Source organism: Mesoplodon mirus, assembly GCF_964341445.2.
Source record: "Mesoplodon mirus genome assembly, chromosome: 1".
Classification (NCBI taxonomy): Eukaryota; Metazoa; Chordata; class Mammalia; order Artiodactyla; family Ziphiidae; genus Mesoplodon; species Mesoplodon mirus.
Genome location: NC_138976.1, coordinates 39133281 through 39155559, shown reverse-complemented (window position 1 = coordinate 39155559; position 22279 = coordinate 39133281). Strand labels below are relative to the sequence as shown.

The following is a 22279-nucleotide window of genomic DNA, read 5'->3' as shown; positions in this document are numbered from 1 at the left end:
TTGGAATTATGAAGTTGCCTGGAAAATGGCAGAAAGTAGTGGAACAAAAGCATGAATACGTTGTTCAATAAAGTTCTTGGGGAAAATGAAAAATGTGTCTTATTTTTACTTAAAATACCAAAGGCACTCTTTGGCCCACCTGATAAACTAAGAACTGTAAAGGTCTTTGAATTACTCAAAAGGGAATTGTTAAATTTAGAGTGATAGCAGTTATGTTGCTTTTATAACTGTTAGAAATATACTTGCATTAGTCCTTCCTGGAACTGAGAATTAGCTATATCTCTTCCTGTTGAATATCCAGTCTTTGCTAAAACGGCAGTAAAAACTACATTCAGAGCTGATTCAAATGGGAAATGGAATCTGCCTTACAGAACTGTCATAGAATGTGTTTTGTTTGTTTAGAGTGTGTTTTTTATAATTATTTTTGGTCAATAGGCAATGAAGTTAAGGAGCCTGTCCTTGGTGATTTTATACTGCTCCCAAAATGGCTTGTTGAAATGGCGGGTGATAAAGGAGAATGCATGGGGGCATCTGTAAGAACACCTTCGAATGAAGCGCATCTGAGTGAAGGGTGTCAGGCTGATCACTTTCATGGATGGAATCACTTGTGGCAGATGCTCTATTCTGAACTGCACTATTTGCTTTATTTTGGGTGTCTGTGTCACTTCAGGGCTGCATTTCTCACACGCCTTCTACTTTTTCTAGTTGTTTATGTTTAGATGTATTTTTTAGACAAGCAAACAAAAAGTACTTCTTTTGTGGTCTTAACACAAAATCTGTTCTTATTGAACTTTTTGGAATTTATTAACTTCTATTAGGTTATCTTAGTTATGAAAGAATCCTCAAATTCATAGCATCCAGTTCCACAGATTTCTTAATTCTATCACAAGTAGGCTACAGAAACCCTCATGATTCCTTAATATTTCTTTATTTTTAGCTCTTTTTGTTAAAAGATAGAAAAAATGTATATAAAATAAGAATAGTATATTGAAACTCCAAGTAAGTTATTCAGCTAAACTGTTAGCAAATCATGGTCATTCTTGTTTCATATATTTCTCTACCCATTTCCTCTACCTCCAGGATATATATTATCCAAAAATGTTTCAGAATGTTATATCTAAAAGACTTCCTTTAAAAAAACCATAACTGGGGGCTTCCCTGGTGGCGCAGTTGTTGAGAGTCCACCTGCCAATGCAGGGAACACGGGTTCGTGCCCCGGTCCAGGAAGATCCCACATGCTGCGGAGCGGCTGGGCATGTGAACCATGGCCGCTGAGCCTGCGCGTCCAGAGCCTGTGCTTTGCAACGGGAGAGCCCACAACAGTGAGAGGCCCGTGTACCGAAAAAAAAAAACAAAAAACCATAACTGGAATATCATTATCCCATCTAAAATTTTTTAACAATTCCTTAATATCATTAAATATCTAGGCAGTTTGTCAGTTTCCCTGATTATCTCAAAATCTTTTTTTAAAACAACTTATTTGTTTGAATTAATATTGAAATATACATTTTAATTTTTATGTTTCTTACATCTCTTTTAAAAACAGCTTTATTGAGATACAATACAAATCCAATAAACAGCACATATTTAGAATGTACAGTTTTACAAGTTGGAAATCCATAAACAATCAAAATAATGAGCACATCTATCAACCCAAAAAGTTGCCTTGTGTCCCTTTGTAATCCCTCCATCCCGCCCCTTTCCCCCAGGCAACCAGTGATCTACATTTTTGTCATTAAAGATTAGTTTGCAATTGCTATAATTTTATATAAATGGAAGCATACAGCATGTATTCTTTTTGTATTCTTTTTTTGTCTATATTCTTTCACTGAGCATGCATATTTTAAGATTCATTCAGGTTGTTGAATGTATCAGTAGTTCCTTCCTATTTATTGTTGAGCAATATTCCATTTTAGATAGACCACTTTTTTTTATCCATCTGCCTGATGATGATCATTTGGGTTGTTTCTAGTTTTTGCTATTATACATAAAGCTACTATGAACATTTCTGTGTGTGCCTTTCTGTGGATATACATTTTCATTTCTCCTGAGTGAAATGGCAGGTGTTTATGTAACTTTTTTAGAAACTGCCAAACTCATTTTCAAAGTGGTTGTTCCAGTTTTTATAATTTTTAGGCCTTATAATAGGTGTATACCTCATTGTGGTTTTAATTTGCATTTCCCTAATGACTAATGATGTTGAGCCTGTCTTCACGGGTTATTTGCCATCTGTATGTCTTCTTTAATAGTCTGTTGAAATCATTTGCTCATTTTATAATTGGTTTGTTTTCTTATTATTGAGTTTTGAGAGTTCTTCATATATTCTGGATTCAAGTCCTCTATCAGATACAAGATTTGCAAATATTTTCTCCAAATCCGTGGCCTGATTTTTTATTCTCTTGACAGTGTCATTTTTTAAAAAATGATGACCACACATTTTCTATTTATTTTTTTTTAAATATTTATTTATTTATTTTGGCTGTGCCAGGTCTTAGTTGCGGCACATGGGATCTTCGTTGCAGCATGTGGGATCTTTAGTTGCGACCTGCAGGCTTCTTAATTGTAGCTTGCATGCTGGATCTAGTTCCCCGACCAGGGATCAAACCTGTGCCCTCTCCATTGGGAGCATGGAGTCTTACCCTCTGGACCACCCAGGAAGTCCCCTCTTGACAGTGTCTTTTGAAGAGCAGAAGTTTTTAATTTTGAGAAAGTTCAATTTATCAATTCTTTCATTGATCATGATTTTGGTATGAAATCGTTTCCTAACTTAATACCACAAATGTTTTCTCCTATAAGTTTTATAATTTTGGGTTTTATATTTAGGTCTATGATCCATTTTTAAAAATTAACATTTGGTCCATTTTGAGTTGACTTTTATATACAATGTGAGGTATGGTTCCCTCCTTTTTTTTTGCATGTGCATATCTAGTTATTCCAGCATACTGAAAACCATTATTTGAAAATCAATCGCCCATGTATGTGTGGGCCTATTTCTTTATAGTCTGTTCCATTAGTATGCCAGTATCAAACTATCTTGATTACCCTTAAGTTGCTTTTAATCTATGTGTCTTCTCTTTTTTTTTCCCTTGCAATTTATTTGTTGAAAAAGCTGGCTCATTTGTCCAAATAGTTTCTCAGAGTCAGAATTGTATTGATTGCATCCCTGTAATCAGTGATGTGCTGGTAAATATTTAACATCTGGTTCTCTGGGATGAAAAAGCCTGGATCTATTGCACTTGCTAGTTTCTGTGGTGTAAATATTCCTACCATGGCTGATTTAAAACTACCAAGGCAACATCACTGAACACAGAGTGGGGAAAAGATGTGCGGTAGTACATCGTTGTGTAGTATATCCACTCTACACGTAAAATGGAGACAAATGTCTTCCAGTGCATAGGAAAAGGCAAAATGTAGTGAAATAATTAGGGAACAATGAGTTGTGAGGATTTATTACCTTTGTTTTAACATTGTTAATTATGCATTTCTATAATTTAATTTTTAATGACTGTATTTCACAGCCAACTCGCAAAATTCCTGAAAGTTTAAGTTGGCTGTTATGACTTGGTGAAAGCCAGTCCCAGCATGGCATTGTAGAGTAGTCCAACATGTTTCTCTGTTCTTCATATTTTAAAAAAAATGTCCTGAATATTAATAATGAGAGGCAGAGGTTTGATTAAATTCAGGTTCAACTTTTTGGCAAGATTGTTTCATAGGTTATGGAAGGCTGCTGATTATCATTGCCTTTATCCATTAATTCATTAGGGCTGCAAATTAGTGATAGTCTAATTCTATCATTCTTTCTTCAGTTAAGTAGCTGGGATGATCTGTAAAGAAAAGCTTACCTAAAACTAGTTGATTACACTGAGTGTAAGTTTGTTTAGGAAATGAAGGATGCATAAAAGGCATGTTTTACTTTTAATTTACTCATTTTCAGAATAATGAGTTGGTTCCCTCATATCCATCAAAGGTGCCAGTGACTTTTTTTAAGTGTCATTGTGAACTTAGAGATTTAAACATATGTGATGTGTTTCAATCCACTGAGTTTTTATGCTTATTGGTGCTTAAACTGGTCCATTTTTTGACTGAAGGGAGCCTCTTCAAGTTGATTCTTGATCCTTTTGACACACATTCAGTGGTCTTTGATAGCTTCCTTGCTTTCTGGTAAGACATGTTTCAGACTCATCATCTATACTTCACACCTCATGCTGAGTCATTTTTCCAGGGAGCCAGAGTCCTTTAATAGAATATGGTATTTAGAACCATATGATATCACTTATATGTGGAATCTAAAATATGACATAAATAAACTTATCTACGAAACAGAAACAGACTCACAGACATAGAGAACAGACTTGTGTTTGCCAAGGTGGAGTGGATGTCAGGGAAGGATGGATTGGGAGTTTGGGATTACCAGGTGCAAACTATTACATATAGAATGGATAAACAACAAGGTCCTACTGTTGTATAGCACAGGGAACTCTACTCAATATCCTGTAATAAACCATAATGGAAAAGAATATGAAAAAGAATGTATATCTATGTATAACTGAATCACTTTGCTGTACAGTATAAATCAACTGTACTTCAGTAAAATAAATTAAAAAAAAATAGAATATGGTATTTAGAGACCATAGTCTAGGCACTAGGGTTACTTACTGCTACTAAGTTCTTAACTGTTTCTAGGACATTTAAGTGGACAGAGCTGAGGAATACACACACACACACACACACACACACATTTTTAAGCTAAAATATATTATGAGTTCATTCATTATTTCCATTTGAAATTTAGGAGTACAAAATTTTTAGCTAAACTTTCTTAAGTTTGTTTCTCTTTTTCTTCCATGCTGAAAATCCCAGTTGTCAATAATGTCATACTATTACTCATTTGCTGCACACACGACAGTAACAAATAACATTACCAACACTACCTCCAATAATATGATTATTAAAAAGTTATATACAGAGAGATGAATAATTATAAATTTATATTTAAAGGCACTTTAAATAGCTTTTTTCTGATGCTTTTATCACCAACTTGATAAACAATTAGGCTAATTTGATTAATTTTGCTTCTAAATTTTAGAGGTTGAATTTTAATTTAAATCTGTTTTATAGATTTATTTATTTATGTAAAATATTTAAATGTTTCCAAAGTACAATCTGTTAAAACATATTTTCCAAATAGCTGCTATCCCTGTTCTTTCCCTGGTTTATAGTATGATTTTTTTTAAAAAAACCTATATGTATATATATTTGTATGTCTCCTTATTTCTTAGGTGAATGGTAACAGACATTCCACCTTGCTTTTTCATCAGTATATCCAGGAGGTGCTCCGTAGCAATTTATGTATTTCTCATTCCTTTTTAGCTGCTTAATATTCATGTTTGATATCCATAATTTTTCCACCAAATTCTTCTCCAGATGATTTCAGGTTGTTTCCAGTATTTGGCATTACAAAATTTGCTGTCTTTTTATATTTTTGCCAATGTATGTTTGGGATATGTTTTAATATTAGTATTTTTCCAACATTTTATTATGAAAAATTTCAAACACAGCAAAGTTTAAAGAATTTTACAATGAACACCTATACCCACCACCTAAACTGATATAAAATTTATTTATTGTGAAATGTACAAAAATAAGTGTACATTCATTGTTTTGACAAAGGCACATTTTTTAGTTGCATCATTTATTTTTTTGAGTTATGAGTCCTTTATGTATTCTAGAGCTAAGTCTCTTATTAGATATATATATGATTTGCAAATATTTTCTCCCATTCTATGAGTTGTCTTTTCACTTTCTTGATGATGTCCTTGTGCAGCACAAAAATTTTCAATTTAGGTGATGTCCAGTTTATTTACTTTTTCTTTTGTTGCTTGTGCTTTTGATGTCATATGTAAGATACCATTGCTTAATCCAAGGTTTATGCCTCTGTTTTCGTCTAAGAGTTTTATACTTTTAGCTCTTATATTTATGGTGTGAGAAGTCCAACTTAATTCAAAGGAGGAAGAACAGTCTTTTCAACAAACGGGGCTGGGAAAACTAAATATCCAAGTGCATAAGAATGGTCTTTGGCACCCTGATCAAAAAATAATTAATTGCTCATAAATGTGATGGCTTATTTCTGGACTTTGAATTCTATTCCATTGTTCTATATGTCTGTCTTATGTTTTAAGAATTCATGAATTTAAGGAGGATATTTACAAAAGTATGTATTTGTGACCCATTCTTTATAACCTCTATTCATGGTTTCCTTATATGTGTTTTGTCTCAGTTACTTCTCCCATTTGTTTCTACAATTGCCTATCTCATTTTGTGTGTAATGTCATAGGGGAAGGGAGTGCCTGGTGGTGAAGTGTAATATTAATATCATTGGGATGGTTATGCTCCCATTTTTCTTTTTCTTTTTCTTTTCTATTTTTTTTCTTTTACATCTTTACAGGAGTATAATTCCTTTAAAATGGTGTGTTAATTTCTGCTTTATAACAAAGTGAATCAGTTATACATATACATATGTTCCCATATCTCTTCCCTCTTGCGTCTCCCTCCCTCCCACCCTCCCTATCCCACCCCTCTAGGTGGTCACAAAGCACCGAGCTGATCTCCCTGTGCTATGCGGCTGCTTCCCACTAGCTATCTATTTTACGTTTGGTAGTGTATATATGTCCATGCCACTCTCTCACTTTGTCCCAGCTTACCCTTCCCCCTCCCCATATCCTAAAGTCCATTCTCTAGTAGGTCTGTGTCTTTATTTCTGTCTTACCCCTAGGTTCTTCATGACATTTTTTTTCTTAAATTCCATATATATGTGTCAGCATACGGTATTTGTCTTTCTCTTTCTGACTTACTTCACTCTGTATGACAGACTCTAGGTCCATCCACCTCATTACAAATAGCTCAATTTCATTTCTTTTTATGGCTGAGTAATATTCCATTGTATATATGTGCCACATTTTCTACATCCATTCATCCGATGATGGACACTTAGGTTGTTTCCATCTCCTGGCTACTGTAAATAGAACTGCAATGAACGTTTTGGTGCATGACTCCTTTTGAATTATGGTTTTCTTAGGGTATATGCCCAGTAGTGGGATTGCAGGGTCATATGGTAGTTCTATTTGTAGTTTTTTAAGGAACCTCCATACTGTTCTCCATAGTGGCTGTACCAATTCACATTCCCACCAGCAGTGCAAGAGTGTTCCCTTTTCTCCACACCCTCTCCAGCATTTATTGTTTCTAGATTTTTTGATGATGGCCATTCTGACTGGTGTGAGATGATATCTGATTGTAGTTTTGATTTGCATTTCTCTAATGATTAACGATGTTGAGCATTCTTTCATGTGTTTGTTGGCAGTCTGTATATCTTCTTTGGAGAAATGTCTATTTAGGTGTTCTGCCCATTTTTCGATTGGGTTATTTGTTTTTTTGTTATTGAGCTGCATGAGCTGCTTGTAAATTTCAGAGATTAATCCTTTGTCAGTTGCTTCATTTGCAAATATTTTCTCCCATTCGGAGGGTTGTCTTTTGGTCTTGCTTATGGTTTCCTTTGCTGTGCAAAACTTTGAAGTTTCATTAGGTCCCATTTGTTTATCTTTGTTTTTATTTCCATTTCTCTAGGAGGTGGGTCAAAATGGATCTTGCTGTGATTTATGTCATAGAGTGTTCTGCCTATGTTTTCCTCTAAGAGTTTGATAGTTTCTGGTCTTACATTTAGGTCTTTAATCCATTTTGAGCTTATTTTTGTGTATGGTGTTAGGGAGTGATCTAATCTCATACTTTTACATGTCCCTGTCCAGTTTTCCCAGCACCACTTATTGAAGAGGCTGTCCTTTCTCCACTGTACATTCCTGCCTCCTTTATCAAAGATAAGGTGACCATATGTGCATGGGTTTATCTCTGGGCTTTCTGTCCTGTTCCATTGATCTATCTTTCTGTTTTTGTGCCAGTACCACACTGTCTTGATTACTGTAGCTTTGTAGTATAGTCTGAAGTCAGGGAGCCTGATTCCTCCAGCTCCGTTTTTCGTTCTCAAGATTGCTTTGGCTATTCGGGGTCTTTTGTTTCTCCAAACAAATTTTGAAATTTTTTGTTCTAGTTCTGTGAAAAATGCCAGTGGTAGTTTGATAGGGATTGCATTGAATCTGTAGATTGCTTTGGGTAGTAGAGTCATTTTCACAATATTGATTCTTCCAATCCAGGAGCATGGTATATCTCTCCATCTATTTGTATCATCTTTAATTTCTTTCATCAGTGTCTTATAATTTTCTGCATACAGGTCTTTTGTCTCCTTAGGTAGGTTTATTCCTAGATATTTTATTCTTTTTGTTGCAATGGTAAATGGGAGTGTTTTCTTGATTTCATTTTCAGATTTTTCATCATTAGTGTACAGGAATGCCAGAGATTTCTGTGCATTAATTTTGTATCCTGCTACTTTACCAAATTCATTGATTAGCTCTAGTAGTTTTCTGGTGGCATCTTTAGGATTCTCTATGTATAGTATCATGTCATCTGCAAACAGTGGCAGCTTTACTTCTTCTTTTCTGCTTTGGATTCCTTTTTTTTCCTTTTCTTCTCTGATTGCTGTGGCTAAAACTTCCAAAACTAGGTTGAATAAGAGTGGTGAGAGTGGGCAACCTTGTCTTGTTCCTGATCCTAGTGGAAATGTTTTCAGTTTTTCACCATTGAGGACGATGTTGGTTGTGGGTTTGTCATATATGGCGTTTATTATGTTGAGGTAAGTTCCCTCTATGCCTACTTTCTGCAGGGTTTTTATCATAAATGGGTGTTGAATTTTGTTGAAAGCTTTGTCTACATTTATTGAGATGACCATATGGTTTTTCTCCTTCAATTTGTTAATATGGTATATCACATTGATTGATATGTGTATATTGAAGAATCCTTGCATTCCTGGAATAAACCCCACTTGATCATGGTGTATGATCCTTTAAATGTGCTGTTGGATTCTGTTTGCTAGTAGTTTGTTGAGGATTTTTGCATCTATGTTCATCAGTGATATTGGCCTGTAGTTTTCTTTCTTTGTGACATCCTTGTCTGGTTTTGGTATGAGTGTGATGGTGGCCTCGTAGAATGAGTTTGGGAGTGTTCCTTCCTCTGGTATATTTTGGAAGAGTTTGAGAAAGATAGGTGTTAGCTCTTCTCTAAATGTTTGATAGAATTCGCCTGTGAAGCCATCTGTCCTGGGCTTTTGTTTGTTGGAAGATTTTTAATCACAGTTTCAGTTTCAGTGCTTGTGATTGGTCTGTTTATATTTTCTATTTCTTCCTGATTCAGACTTGGCAGGTTGTGCATTTCTAAAAATTTGTCTATTTCTTCCAGGTTTTCCATTTTATTGGCATAGAGTTGCTTGTAGTAATTTCTCATGATCTTTTTGTATTTCTGCAGTGTCAGTTTTTACTTCTCCTTTTTCATTTCTAATTCTATTGATTTGAGTCTTCTCCCTTTTTTTCTTGATGAGTCTGGCTAATGGTTTATCGATTTTGTTTGTCTTCTCAAAGAACCAACTTTTAGTTTTATTGATCTTTGCTATCGTTTCCTTCATTTCTTTTTCATTTATTTCTGATCTGATCTTTATGATTTCTTTCCTTTTGCTAACTTTGGGGTTTTTTTGTTCTTGTTTCTCTAATTGCTTTAGGTGCAAGGTTAGGTTGTTTATTCGAGATGTTTCCTGTTTCTTAAGGTGGGATTGTATTGCTATAAACTTCCCTCTTAGAACTGCTTTTGCTGCATCCCATAGGTTTTGGGTTGTCGTGTCTCCATTGTCATTTGTTTCTAGGTATATTTTGATTTCCTCTTTGATTTCTTCAGTGATCACTTCATTATTAAGTAGTGTATTTTTCAGCTTCCATGTGTTTGTATTTTTTACAGATCTTTTCCTGTAATCTATATCTTGTCTCATAGAGTTGTGGTCAGAAAAGATAATTGATACAATTTCAATTTTCTTAAATTTATCAAGGCTTGATTTGTGACCCAAGGTATGATCTATCCTGGAGAATGTTCCATGAGCATTTGAGAAGAATGTGTATTCTGTTATTTTTGGATGGAATATCCTATAAATATCAATTAAGTCCATCTTGTTTAATGTATCATTTAAAGCTTGTGTTTCCTTATTTATTTTCACTTTGGATGATCTGTCCATTTGTGAAAGTGGGGTGTTAAAGTCCCCTACCTAAATGTGTTACTGTCGATTTCCCCTTTTATGGCTGTTAGTATTTGCCTTATGTATTGAGGTGCTCCTATGTTGGGTGCATAAATATTTACAATTGTTATACCTTCTTCTTGGATCGATCCCTTGATCATTATGTAGTGTCCTTCTTTGTCTCTTCTAATAGTCTTTATTTTAAAGTCTATTTTGTCTAATATAAGAATTGCTACTCCAGCTTTCTTTTGATTTGCATTTGCATAGAATATCTTTTTCCATCCCCTCACTTTCAGTCTATATGTGTCTCTACGTCTGAAGTGGGTCTCTTGTAGACAGCATATATATGGGTCTTGTTTTTGTATCCATTCAGCTGGTCTTTGTCTTTTGGTGGGAGCATTTAATCCATTTACATTTAAGGTAATTATCGATATGTATGTCCCTATTCCCATTTTCTTAATTGTTTTGGGTTTGTTATTATAGGTCTTTTCCTTCTCTTGTGTTTCTTGCCTAGAGAAGTTCCTTTAGCATTTGTTGTAAAGCTGGTTTGGTGGTGCTGAACTCCCTCAGCTTTTGCTTGTCTGTAAAGGTTTTAATTTCTCCATCAAATCTGAATGAGATCCTTGCTGGGTAGAGTAATCTTGGTTGTAGGTTTTTCTCCTTCATCACTTTAAATATGTCCTGCCACTCCCTTCTCGCTTGCAGAGTTTCTGCTGAAAGTTCAGCGGTTAACCTTCTAGGGATTCCCTTGTGTGTTATTTGTTGTTTTTCCCTTGCTGCTTTTAATATGTTTTCTTTGTATTTATTTTTTGATAGTTTGATTAATACTTGTCTTGGCATGTCTCTCCTTGGATTTATCCTGTATGGGACTCTCTGTGCTTCCTGGACTTGATTAACTATTTCCTTTCCCATATTAGGGAAGTTTTCAACTATAATCTCTTCAAATATTTTCTCAGTCCCTTTCTTTTTCTCTTCTTCTTCCGGAACCCCTATAATTCGAATGTTGGTGCGTTTAATGTTTTCCCAGAGGTCTCTGAGTCTGTCCTCAGTTCTTTTCATTCTTTTTTCTTTATTCTGCTCTGCAGTAGTTTTTTCCACTATTTTATCTTCCAGGTCACTTATCCGTTCTTCTGCCTCAGTTATTCTGCTATTGATCCCTTCTAGAATATTTTTAATTTCATTTATTGTGTTGTTCATCGTTGCTTGTTTCATCTTTAGTTCTTCTAGGTCCTTGTTAAATATTTCTTGCATTTTCTGTATTCTATTTCCAAGATTTTGGATCAACTTTACTATCATTCTGAATTCTTTTTCAGGTAGACTGCATGTTTTGTCTTCATTTGTTAGGTCTCATGGGTTTTTACCTTACTCCTTCGTCTGCTGTGTGTTTTTCTGTCTTCTCATTTTGCTTATCTTACTGTGTTTGGAGTCTCCTTTTTGCAGGCTGCAGGTTCGTAGTTCCTGTTGTTTTTGGTGTCTGTCCCCAGTGGCTAAGGTTGGTTCAGTGGGTTGTGTAGGCTTCCTGGTGGAGGGGACTAGTGCTTGTGTTCTGGTGGATGAGGCTGGATGTTGTCATTCTGGTGGGCAGGTCCATGTCTGGTGGTGTGTTTTGGGGTGTCTGTGGACTTATTATGATTTTAGGCAGCCTCTCTGCTAATGGGTCTTGCGAGTTGTTTGGCATAGGGTGTCCAGCAATGTAGCTTGCTGGTCGTTGAGTGAAGCTGGGTGTTGGTGTTGAGATGGAGATCTGTGGGACATTTTCGCCGTTTGATATTACGTGGAGTTGGAAGTTCCCTTGTGGACCAGTGTCCTGAAGTTGGCTCTCCCACCTCAGAGGCACAGCACTGACTCCTGGCTGCAGCACCAAGAGCCTTTCATCCACACGGCTCAGAATAAAAGGGAGAAAAAGGAGAAAGAAAGAAAGAAGATAAAGAAAGAAAGAAAAGAAAGAAAGGGAAAGAAGATAAAATAAAATAAAATAACGTAAGGTAAAATAAAATCAAGTTATTAAAATAAAAAAATTATTAAGAAAAAAAATTTTTTTAAGTAAAACAAACAAAAGGGACAGATAGAACCCTAGGACAAATGGTGAAAGCAAAGCTATGCAGACAAAATCTCACACAGAAGCATACACATACACACTCACGAAAAGAGGAAAATGGGAAAAAATAATAAATCTTGCTCTCAAAGTCCACCTCCTCAATTTGGGATGATTCGTTGTCTATTCAGGTATTCCACAGATGCAGGGTACATCAAGTTGATTTTGGAGATTTAATCCACTGCTCCTGAGGCTGCTGGGAGAGATTTCCCTTTCTCTTCTTTGTTCGCACAGCTCCTGGGGTTCAGCTTTGGATTTGGCCCCGCCTCTGCGTGTAGGTCGGCGGAGGGCGTCTATTGTTCGCTCAGACAGGACGGGGTTAAAGGAGCCGCTGACTCGGAGTCTCTGGGTCACTCAGGCCTGGGGGAGGGAGGGGTACGGAGTGCGGGGAGATCCTGCGGCGGTAGAGGCCGCTGTGACGGTGCATCAGCCTGAGGCGCACCGTGCGTTCTCCCCGGGAAGTTGTCCCTGGATCCCGGAACCCTGGCAGTGGCGGGCTGCACAGGCTCCTGGGAGGGGAGGTGTGTATAGTGACCTGTGCTTGCACACAGGCTTCTTGGTGGCTGCAGCAGCAGCCTTAGCGTCTCATGCCCGTCTCTGCGGTCCATGCTTTTAGCCACGGCTCGCGCCCGTCTCTGGAGCTCCTTTAAGCAGCGCTCTTAATCCCCTCTCCTCGAGCACCAGGCAACAAAGAGGGAAGAAAAAGTCTCTTGTGTCTTCGACAGCTGCAGACTTTTCCCGGACTCCCTCTCGGCTAGCCGTGGTGCACTAACCCCTTCAGGCTGTGTTCACGCCGCCAACCCCAGTCCTCTCCCTGCGATCCGACCGAAGCCCGAGCCTCAGCTCTCAGCCCCCGCCCACCCCGTCGGGTGAGCACACAAGCCTCTCAGGCTGGTGAGTGCCTGTCGGTACCGACCCTCTGTGCAGGAATCTCTCCGCTTTGCCCTCCGCACCCCTGTGGCTGCGCTCTCCTCTGTGGCTCCGAAACTCCTCCTCTCCGCCACCTGCAGTCTCTGCCCGCGAAGGGGCTTCCTAGTGTGTGGAAAACTTTCCTCCTTCACGGCTCCCTCCCACTGGTACAAGTCCCATCCCTATCCTTTTGTCTCTGTTTATTCTTTTTTCTTTTGCCCTACCCAGGTACATGGGGAGTTTCTTGCCTTTTGGGAGGTCTGAGGTCTTCTGCCAGCGTTCAGTAGGTGTTCTGTAGGAGTCGTTCCACGTGTAGATGTATTTCTGATGTATCTGTGGGGAGGAAGGTGATCTCCGCATCTTACTCTTCCGCCATCTTCCCCCTCTCCTATGCTCCCATTTTTCAAAGACTGCTTTGAACACAGACAGGAAGTACCTTCAGTTGGCAATGGTGCCATAAAATGATGAAAATAAAATAAGGAAACTTATGGTTCAAAGTTTTCCTTACGTTATTTAAATTTAAGATACAGAACCATGAAAGTACGTTAAACTAGTGGTTATGACTTTCTCTTTGAGACAGTAGACATTTCAGACCTATCAGAAATTATTCTTTATGATTATACTTCTTTACAGAGTTCCTGAGTTGGAGGTAGAAGAAGAAACTCAAGTTCAAGAGATGACCCTAGATGAGTGGAAAAATCTTCAAGAACAGACCAGACCAAAGCCTGAATTTAACATCCGGAAACCTGAGTCCACTGTCCCTTCCAAAGCAGTGGTGATACACAAGTCTAAATATAGAGATGATGTAAGCATGATGTTTTGTATCTAGAGGTAATCTTCACTGTTACCTTGTTGGAAACGAAATGGGCTTTTCCACTTCTCTTTTAAAAATGGAACATTAGTAGTTGACATTCTAGTTTCAACCTAAGAGTAATCAGAGATTATGTGTGCCTAATTTTACTGTATTTTTATTGTTTATTAAGAAAAAAATTGAAAACGAATTGACCCACTGGTACTTAATCCAAAGCAGTTATAGTGGCAGTGCACTTTCTGCTCCCTCCAGAACTGTGCAAAAACTGTGCACATGCTGTATGTTTTCGTTGCATGTCAATTTTGTGTCAGAAGAGAGGTACAGAATGTTTCCTGAATCCATTTCAGAGGATAACTACTCTGCATTTTCGTGATTAGATTACCTTCAGTTCTAATTCCTTTTTTTTTAAGTTTAAGTATAGTTGATTTACAATATTTTGTTAGTTTCAGGTGTATAGCAAAGTGATTCAGTGGTTTTTTTTTTCCACAGTTCTAATTCTTAATAAGAAGAGCATTTAGTTGGAACTAATTGATCATTTTTAACTGGTCAGGGTTGGGTGAAGCCTTTTTTGTGTTATTATAGCAGCTTTGCTCCCTCTGCAGAAACTCAGCAGAGGAGCCCTGAAGCACCTGGCAGCACCGTCAGGCACTGCTGCTGTGGCCAGCTATCCTGTTGGAACTGCTTGTGTGTTCCTCTGTCTTTTGTGGTCCTGATTTTACAAGGTTTATGTTCAGCTCTTCATTGGCGGCTTTAGCTTTGAAAATATCTTCCAGCAGATATTGATAAGGCTCGTCAGAGAGTTATTTAATCATATTCTATTTAAGCTGCTGAACTTAAGGAAGGGTACACTGAAGCATTCTAATTTTAAAATTTAGAGTTTGTATCATTCAGTCACAGCTATTTATCTTGATACCAGTCTCTGTGTCGATGACGGTAGTGAGCAACCCTTCCTCTCTGCTGGATATTCATTGATTTTCCATTTGAAACTCAGGAGTTTTGTACTATGTAGATTTGTCTATGTTCCCATTTACACTTTGGTTAGTTATATTCTTTGAATGAATAGTTTCCCTAGGGGGTCATTTATGATACAGGATCCCCTCCTAACTCCTGTTTCAGTCAGTCCAAGCTCTTGGAGTCTAATAAGTTTTTAGCTGTTCCACTAGAAATGGCTTTTTGTACACATACGAGTGAGGCCTTTTTACAAGTCCATCAGCTAGTTGGGTTGTTTTTTTTTTCCTATCCATTTTCTTCTTTTTTGTTCTGGGGCACTGTAAATAAAGCTTTGCCTAAAACAATTGTGTTGTCAGGATTTGAAATGTGCAGCTGACATGTTAGGTAAAAATAGAAGCTGCTCTTCCTTAATCCACACCAGATTCATCCTCCCTGGCTCCAGAGAGAGGTCTCCTGGAATCTTTGAAGCAACTGTCTTAGCTGCTGAGTCATCGAGCTTGGTCTCAGTAAAGCACACATCTTTGGTACTTATTAATCTTATGGCATTGACAGTTTTAGCCAGGAATCTTTCTTAAAGCAACAGAAGCCAAATCACTAGTCCCGGAAGTGATTGGTGTCACTTATTTCGTTCTGAGTACCCTAAGAGACAAAAGCAGTAGATTAACACCTCTTGTTTGCATGGAGCTCTGTTCTTTGCAAAGTTCAGATCAAACAGTAGCCTATGAAGAGAGTTGGGACCTTAAAGCACCTTGGCCTGACTATTCGCTCACTTTGCTTCCATTGCAAGTTGTCCCTTCTTACTTGGAAGGCCGCCGTGTCTCTGCTGAGGCACACTGACAGCCAATTGTTTTCTAAACCAGGCCATAGTTATCATTTTGCCTCTTATATTTTTTGTGTTTATCTTGGTGCCAGAGTGCCATTGTTCCTGAATTGTTCTTTCCTTCATCTTTTTAGCTTTGAGAGCCCATCTGTCTAAGACCTTTGCTTTATTTTAATCTGAAGCTTTGAAGGGGACACAAGTGTTAAATGTGAAACCTGAAATGAACATATGGCCAAAAGGGATTGATGTGCTCAGGGAAATTTGATTCCATTTGCTGGACAAGCTGTAGGGACGTTTAACCTTACAGCACTTGGGAGATTCTCATCTACGATCACTGGCATATTTTCTGTAGGTTTATATTTTACTTAAAAGTGAGAGTTCTTCTTTGTTTCATTCATGGTTAGGAATTGAAGCCAAATCAAATTTGAAGGAGATTTATTTAATACAGTGTTCTTATAACAAGAGGTAGAACTTATTTGACCTCTTACGATAAAATGTACTTTCTCAAAGAATTTGAACTAGAGCAGTTCTTCAAAAGCAGCTTGAGTTCTTTATGCAGCCTTGGTAGCAACCCTCAGTAAATCATACTGTGGTTCTATCCTTTCCATATATTTTGAGTCAGAGTTGTTTATTGTATATCATCCAGTTTTTAACATATGGTATTTGTACAGTCAGCACCCATGTTGAAAGAAGTTTCTCCATCAAGCTCTATTCTAGGAAGGTGATTTTCCTTATTTATCAAAGTAGCATTTGTGAAGAAATAAAACAAAAGGCAGAAACTAAAACTTTTCAATCTCAGCAAAATACACTTAGATATAAAACATTTAAATGATTACTGTTAGTCATTTCAAATCTTACATCTTAACCTACTAAACTGATAGAAATTTGGTCTCACTGGAAGTAACGGTAAGTTCAAAAATGTTTGAATTAAGACTGTGAGACACTACTATATATAAAATGGACAACTAATAAGAACCTACCTTGTAGCACAGGGAGCTCTGTTTGATACTCTGTGGTGACCCATATGGGAATAGAGTCTAAAAAATAGTGGATATATGTATATGTATAGCTGACTGACTTTGCTGTTACAGCAGAAACTAACACAGCATTGTAAATCAACTATACTCCAATTCAAAAAAAAGGACTGTGAGTATGAGAACGTGTGCCTACAAAAATGTGCAGATCCCACCTGGCTGGAAGCAGAGCAGCAGCATCTTCCCCTGCCCAGAGAAGCCCAGCCCAGTGAGTGTCCATGGAGATGGCCGTGTGTATGTTCTGTGTTTGATGCTGTACCTGTGTTTCAGTTGGTAAAGGATGACTATGAGGATGATGCCCACGTTTTCCGGAAAGCAGCCAATGACATCACATCCCAGCTGGAGATTAATTTTGGTAACCTCCCTCGTCCCGGGCGCGGAGCCAGAGGTGGCACACGGGGAGGCCGGGGAAGGATCAGAAGGGCAGAAAACTATGGACCCAGAGCAGAAGTGGTGGTAAGTGTTTATATTCTAAACCCTGGATGGTTTTCTGAAGTGAGAGGATGAAGATGCCCTGGGCCTACATAGTTTAATTTTGGAAGATCATCAGGTTGTGCCTCATCTAGATAGAGGAGGTTCTTCCTCCTTTGTCTAGTGTGGGTCTGATGTTGGAGTGTCTGGAACGGTCATGTCAGCATGATGGACGTCAGTTGGATACAGACCATTATGTAGCCCTGGCCTCCAGGGTCTCCAGGGAAGTCCGATGTCTGCCATGAATGCACGTTCAGAGCTGGAGAAAAATTCACACATCTGCATCAGATAAGATCCCCAGGCTTGGGATTGAATTAGATCAACTGACAGTTGCTTACCATGGTCTGATCGTCTGCCCTGTGCCCTGATGCTTTCAGGGTAGACAAAATCCTTCCTACAGCTTCAAGGCCACCTTTTCGCTTCAAACCATTCTTTCCCACTCTTCAGCCAACACTGCTCTACTTCTAGAACAGACAAGCATGTTCCTTACCCCACGGGGCCTTTGCACCTGCTGGCCCTTCTCCCACCCCTTTGCCTGTTTACCTAGAATAGATCCTCCAACCTCCTTTCCTCAGAGGAGTCTTCCAGCCTAGGTCAGAGTCCTTATTTTCTTTGAAGTACCGTCTGCATTTGTAATTGTATTCTCGCTGGTGCAGTTGTTGATCAGTGTCTGCTGTCTCCAGGGGACATGATGGTTTCCCCAGTGCCTAGCGCAATGTAAGCTGTAGTAGGTGCTTCGTAAATGTTTTTTGAACAAACACCTGTTTAGTGGGAGTTGGGCACAAGGCCTGGTGGCCAGCACAGGCCGCCGTGCCGCCCTTGTGACGATGGAACAGGAGCAGCCCCTTCTCTGTGGCTGGTCTTGGAAATGTTCCTTTTGCTGCTTGATCCCTTACTCCAGGGAGCAGCCCCTGGGAGGAGAAACTAGTCTGTTATACTTAAACAAGAGCAAAAACACAACAGTGTTTTTTCTGGGTACATTTGAGGCCATGTTGGAAAAAGGAACTATTCTGGGGATAGAAAATATACATCCACTCCTTTCCCATAGCAGAGCTCTGCCGCCGCGGTACTTCGTGTGCAGTGTGGTGATCCGGTCCTTGAACCTGCCGCCCACCCGGGCTCTTCCGGCTTCTAACAGCCTTCACACTCGCATTGTTTCAGGATTCTGTTCTTTTTGCTCGTTCATTGAGGCTTATCTCTGGGAGAACCTTCTCTTCTAGAAAACATTACTTGACTGTGATGTGTACTTGGCCAGCAAATTGCATTGGATTCCCTGACTGTGGGCCCCCATTCCCAGGCCATCTGTTACTGAACTTATCAGTATGTTTCTCCCCCAACTTTGTGAGCTCCCCGAGGGCAGGACTGTCTTTAATCATCCTTATATCTCCATGTAGCAAACATTTTTGCTACATGGAGCAAATTTATCCAATAAATATCCTCCATATTTATTGGATGAAGGAAGTGCCAGATACAAAAAGGTCACTCAGTAAGGATCTGTGGGAGGGAGGGCCGGGGGTGGCCAGTAGGCACTGCCAGCCATTCTGCAACAGGGACGGGAGCGGGTCAGAGGAGGGAGAGGCACCCTTCCATGTCCCCTCTTCGGGGTCTGTGCAGCACTTGGCCGCAGCTCAGAGCAGGGCCTCACTTAGAGTGACCCTGCCACTTTTCTCTTCCCACTGGGACCCTCTCTCCCTCAATGTTTGGGCTGCTACCCCTACCCCATTAGCCCCTCCCCTGAGGGAGAGTGGGCACCGTGTTTCACACAGCTCTGCACCCAAGTGGGAATGGGTGAAGTGACAGTTGGTTTCAAAACTTTTCTTTTTCAGACACAAGATGTTGCTCCAAACCCAGATGACCCTGAAGATTTTCCTGCTCTGGCTTGAGAGAGCCCTATTTCCCTGGCAACTTAAAACAGCACTGGCATACCTATAAAGAGACTTTTCTTGCTGTGGGGAAGAGAGTCAGACTCTAAGAACAATAGATGTTGCTTTTTCCCATGTAGTTTGAATTCATTGCACTTTTTTGGCCTGGGGGTGGTGTGGGAATAAGGATTTCTCCAGATGCTAGAGAGCAGTAGTTCTGGTCAGGGGTTAGTCTGGCACTTTCCCAAGAAGGTAGAGAATGGTGATTATTTTTTTACTTAAGGAATTCCAAATGTAGTTCAGAAATAATGTTTAAAATATGTACATAGAGATTGTATTGAATCTTCCACAAAAGCATGGAGAGTAAAGCAAGTTGTAAAATAGAATCTATTGAGACTACTTAGTAAGTTGTACAGATACCGGAAGGCTATGTCCTTCGGTATTAAAGGAAATACATATAACTTGGACCATTAATTTAAAGTGGTCACAGCCTAGTTTTCCGAGACCAAGAAATTAAAATACAGTTGTATTTACTATTTACTTGTAAATGTTATATTCTCCTGGAATTTTTTGGTTTTCATTTAACGAATAATTTTAAGTAGCTATCATGCAGTTACTGGTTACCACTCTGTGGCAGAGAATTAGGGAAAGTATTGATTTTTTCATGGTGATCTAAACTACCTCGTGGTTTCTGCGTGTATGTACACACACATACACACACACGCTTAGTATAAATGTGCATATTTAGTGTTTGGGTGGGTTTTAGGATGAGTATTAAGTAAATGATTTTTTAAATAATGTTGTTTAACCCACCAATCAAATGAAAAGGGGTCCAGGCAAAGAGTATTGCAACTTAACACCACATGCTTTTCTCCCTCAGAGCTAGTGTCAGAATTCAACACCTGTGACAAAGGCCCTCCGTCCCTGTCCTGGGCAAGACTTATAAATAACTAATATTTATTGAACACCTATGTTTAGTTTTTCTCACTTAGCCCTTGCACCAGTTCGAGTACCTATTTCTTGCCTTTGGAGAATTTTGGGGTTAGGGGCTTCCTCAGAGGTTCAGTAACTCCCTGAGTCCCACCCTAACCAGCAGGGCTGAGACCTGGAGGCCCGTGTTCTCTCAGCCCAGCTGCCTGCAGGGTGGTGCCCAGGGTGGCAGCTGGCGCAGAGGCAGCTGTAACAGCCGCTGGAAGCTGGGGTGACAATCTTCCCACTTTACTGAAGAAACTGGGTAACATTTGCTGGTTGTCACACAGTTAATATGCTTATGTGGGGATCTGAACCTTGGTCTCAGGATCTGTGCTTTTTTTTGCCTTGCTATGCTAAGATGGCAGTTCTGAACTTGAACCCACGTGTAAATAAAGGTTGGTATTCCCTCCTTTGTGTATAGAGAGCTGAATCCTTTTGGTGACACCCAGGTCAAGAGAGAAGAATGTGGGAAAAGGCCACAGTGGAAAGAGTCATTTCATACTTTGTTGAATAATCAGCACTGAACCCTTGGCCACGTTAAGCCAGTTAAGGACCTTCCCTGTGGTTGACAGTCTACTTTTGGATTCTTGTTATTAATCTGAGTACTAAGGTAGTCCTTTTATTCCCTCTCCCCGGAAAAGACACAGTGAACGTGAGTACCTGACCTGAGAAGTCTTGTGAGAGTGAATGTCGTGTTCAGCCATGATAATCAGCTGGTGCAGCGTGAAGATGTGTCACGACTCATCAGGCTTGAGCTGTCACATTAAGTCATTTTGCCTTGCCCTGGCTTTGAAGATTGGCGAAACAGAGATCCTTCTCAAGAAAATTCCCTTTAGTGTTGTGAATAACAATTGAAAAACCCATTGCGCTGGATTTAATGTATTTGCAAACACTGCATCCTTCCCAAACACATTGAGGATTCCTGTACCACGGAGCAGTCTCTGGTCTTGTGGTCAGAAAAAGTTTGGGGGAATAGGGGACCGTTTCTGACCCTGCTAGAGGTCTTGCTTTGCTCACCAGGACTACCTCTTGCCAATTTGGTGGGGCAGATGACTGTCAGGCGTTTGTCATGTGGTTGTCCACAGTCCGGCCCCAGAGAAGACAGAGCAGAAGCAAAGGGCAGGGGAAATCCATGATGTGCTGTAGGGAAACTCAGGAGGCAGGATTGTGTATTCGGACCTATATACAAGGCAGAGCCTTCCACATGACGACAGTGCCTTGCGAGACTCCTTTGAGGTGCTTGGGTGTAGACGTGTTGTCGTGAGGCAGGACACGTTTCTGGCTGGTAACCTTAATACTAAGCAAATTAACCCCACTAAAGAAAACTTGTGAGCCTAACACACTCTCTTGGAAAGTGGGAGGTCAAGCATGTTTGAATTCCAAGGGCAGGTGTGCCAGCCCCAAGCCTGACTTGGATCCCTTCTGATACAGGTGCTCACTGCCAGGGCTCCTGAAGATGAGCTGGTCCCAGGACCTGCAGAGGGGGCAGCCTCATCAATAGGAGGAGGTATGACCCCTGACAGGTTTTGGTACCCTGCTTCGACTGGATGAAAACCTAAGTCACACAGCTGACAGGGTCTGGGAAGAGACGGACTCACTGCAGAAGCTGCTCCTGGCTGGGAACCTTGCACTGGATGGTTTGAATGTCTGGCCAGGCTACTTTGAAAAGTACATCCTTAGCCTAATGTTACTGATAAGCATTTGACATTTTCATCCCATGCAAGGCAGGCTCCTCAGAACCAGAGAAGCCGCAGCAAGCACCCCGTTTTCTAGTGCTGGTTTCTAGTTGAGGTCCTTTCCTTCTCTGTTGCCTCGCTCCTCCATGCCAGCCTAGGGCATAGGTGTTTCATAGGTGAAGGCATTGTTTCTCCTTTGGAACTACACCGTGTGTGGCGTTGGCAAGGCCTACGGAGCAGCAGGACCCGGGTCTCAGAAGCTGGGAAAGGGCAGCCCTCAAAGTAAAAACAACTGCCATCTTCTAAGCTAGTCGGGAGACAGCCACACTGCCCTCCCTCTCAGCAGAGCATGACCCAGCAGGACAAGCAGAGTTTCACTTTGAGACAAAATCTGCCCACTTTCCTTTCACTGCGGCTGCTGCCGCCACCCTCAGCCTCCATGGGGATCACACTCTGTGGACACCTTCCAGGGTCCTGCCCTCCTCACCTCACATCCTCCCGACATCGGCTTGAAGTCAG

General features: G+C 39.8%; 1 protein-coding gene across 1 annotated transcript in view; it reads left to right on the top strand.

Moving 5' to 3' along the window:
* The window catches only part of HABP4 (hyaluronan binding protein 4), a 42498-nt gene extending 22838 nt beyond the window's left edge, over nt 1-19660 (top strand). The window contains exons 6-8 of the mRNA XM_082611158.1: nt 13797-13968; nt 17050-17235; nt 19077-19660. Of these exons, the coding sequence (XP_082467284.1) occupies nt 13797-13968; nt 17050-17235; nt 19077-19133 (415 nt within the window). The 3' untranslated portion in view covers nt 19134-19660. The remainder of the gene's footprint in view (nt 1-13796; nt 13969-17049; nt 17236-19076) is intronic.
* The last annotated feature ends 2619 nt before the right edge of the window (nt 19661-22279 follow it).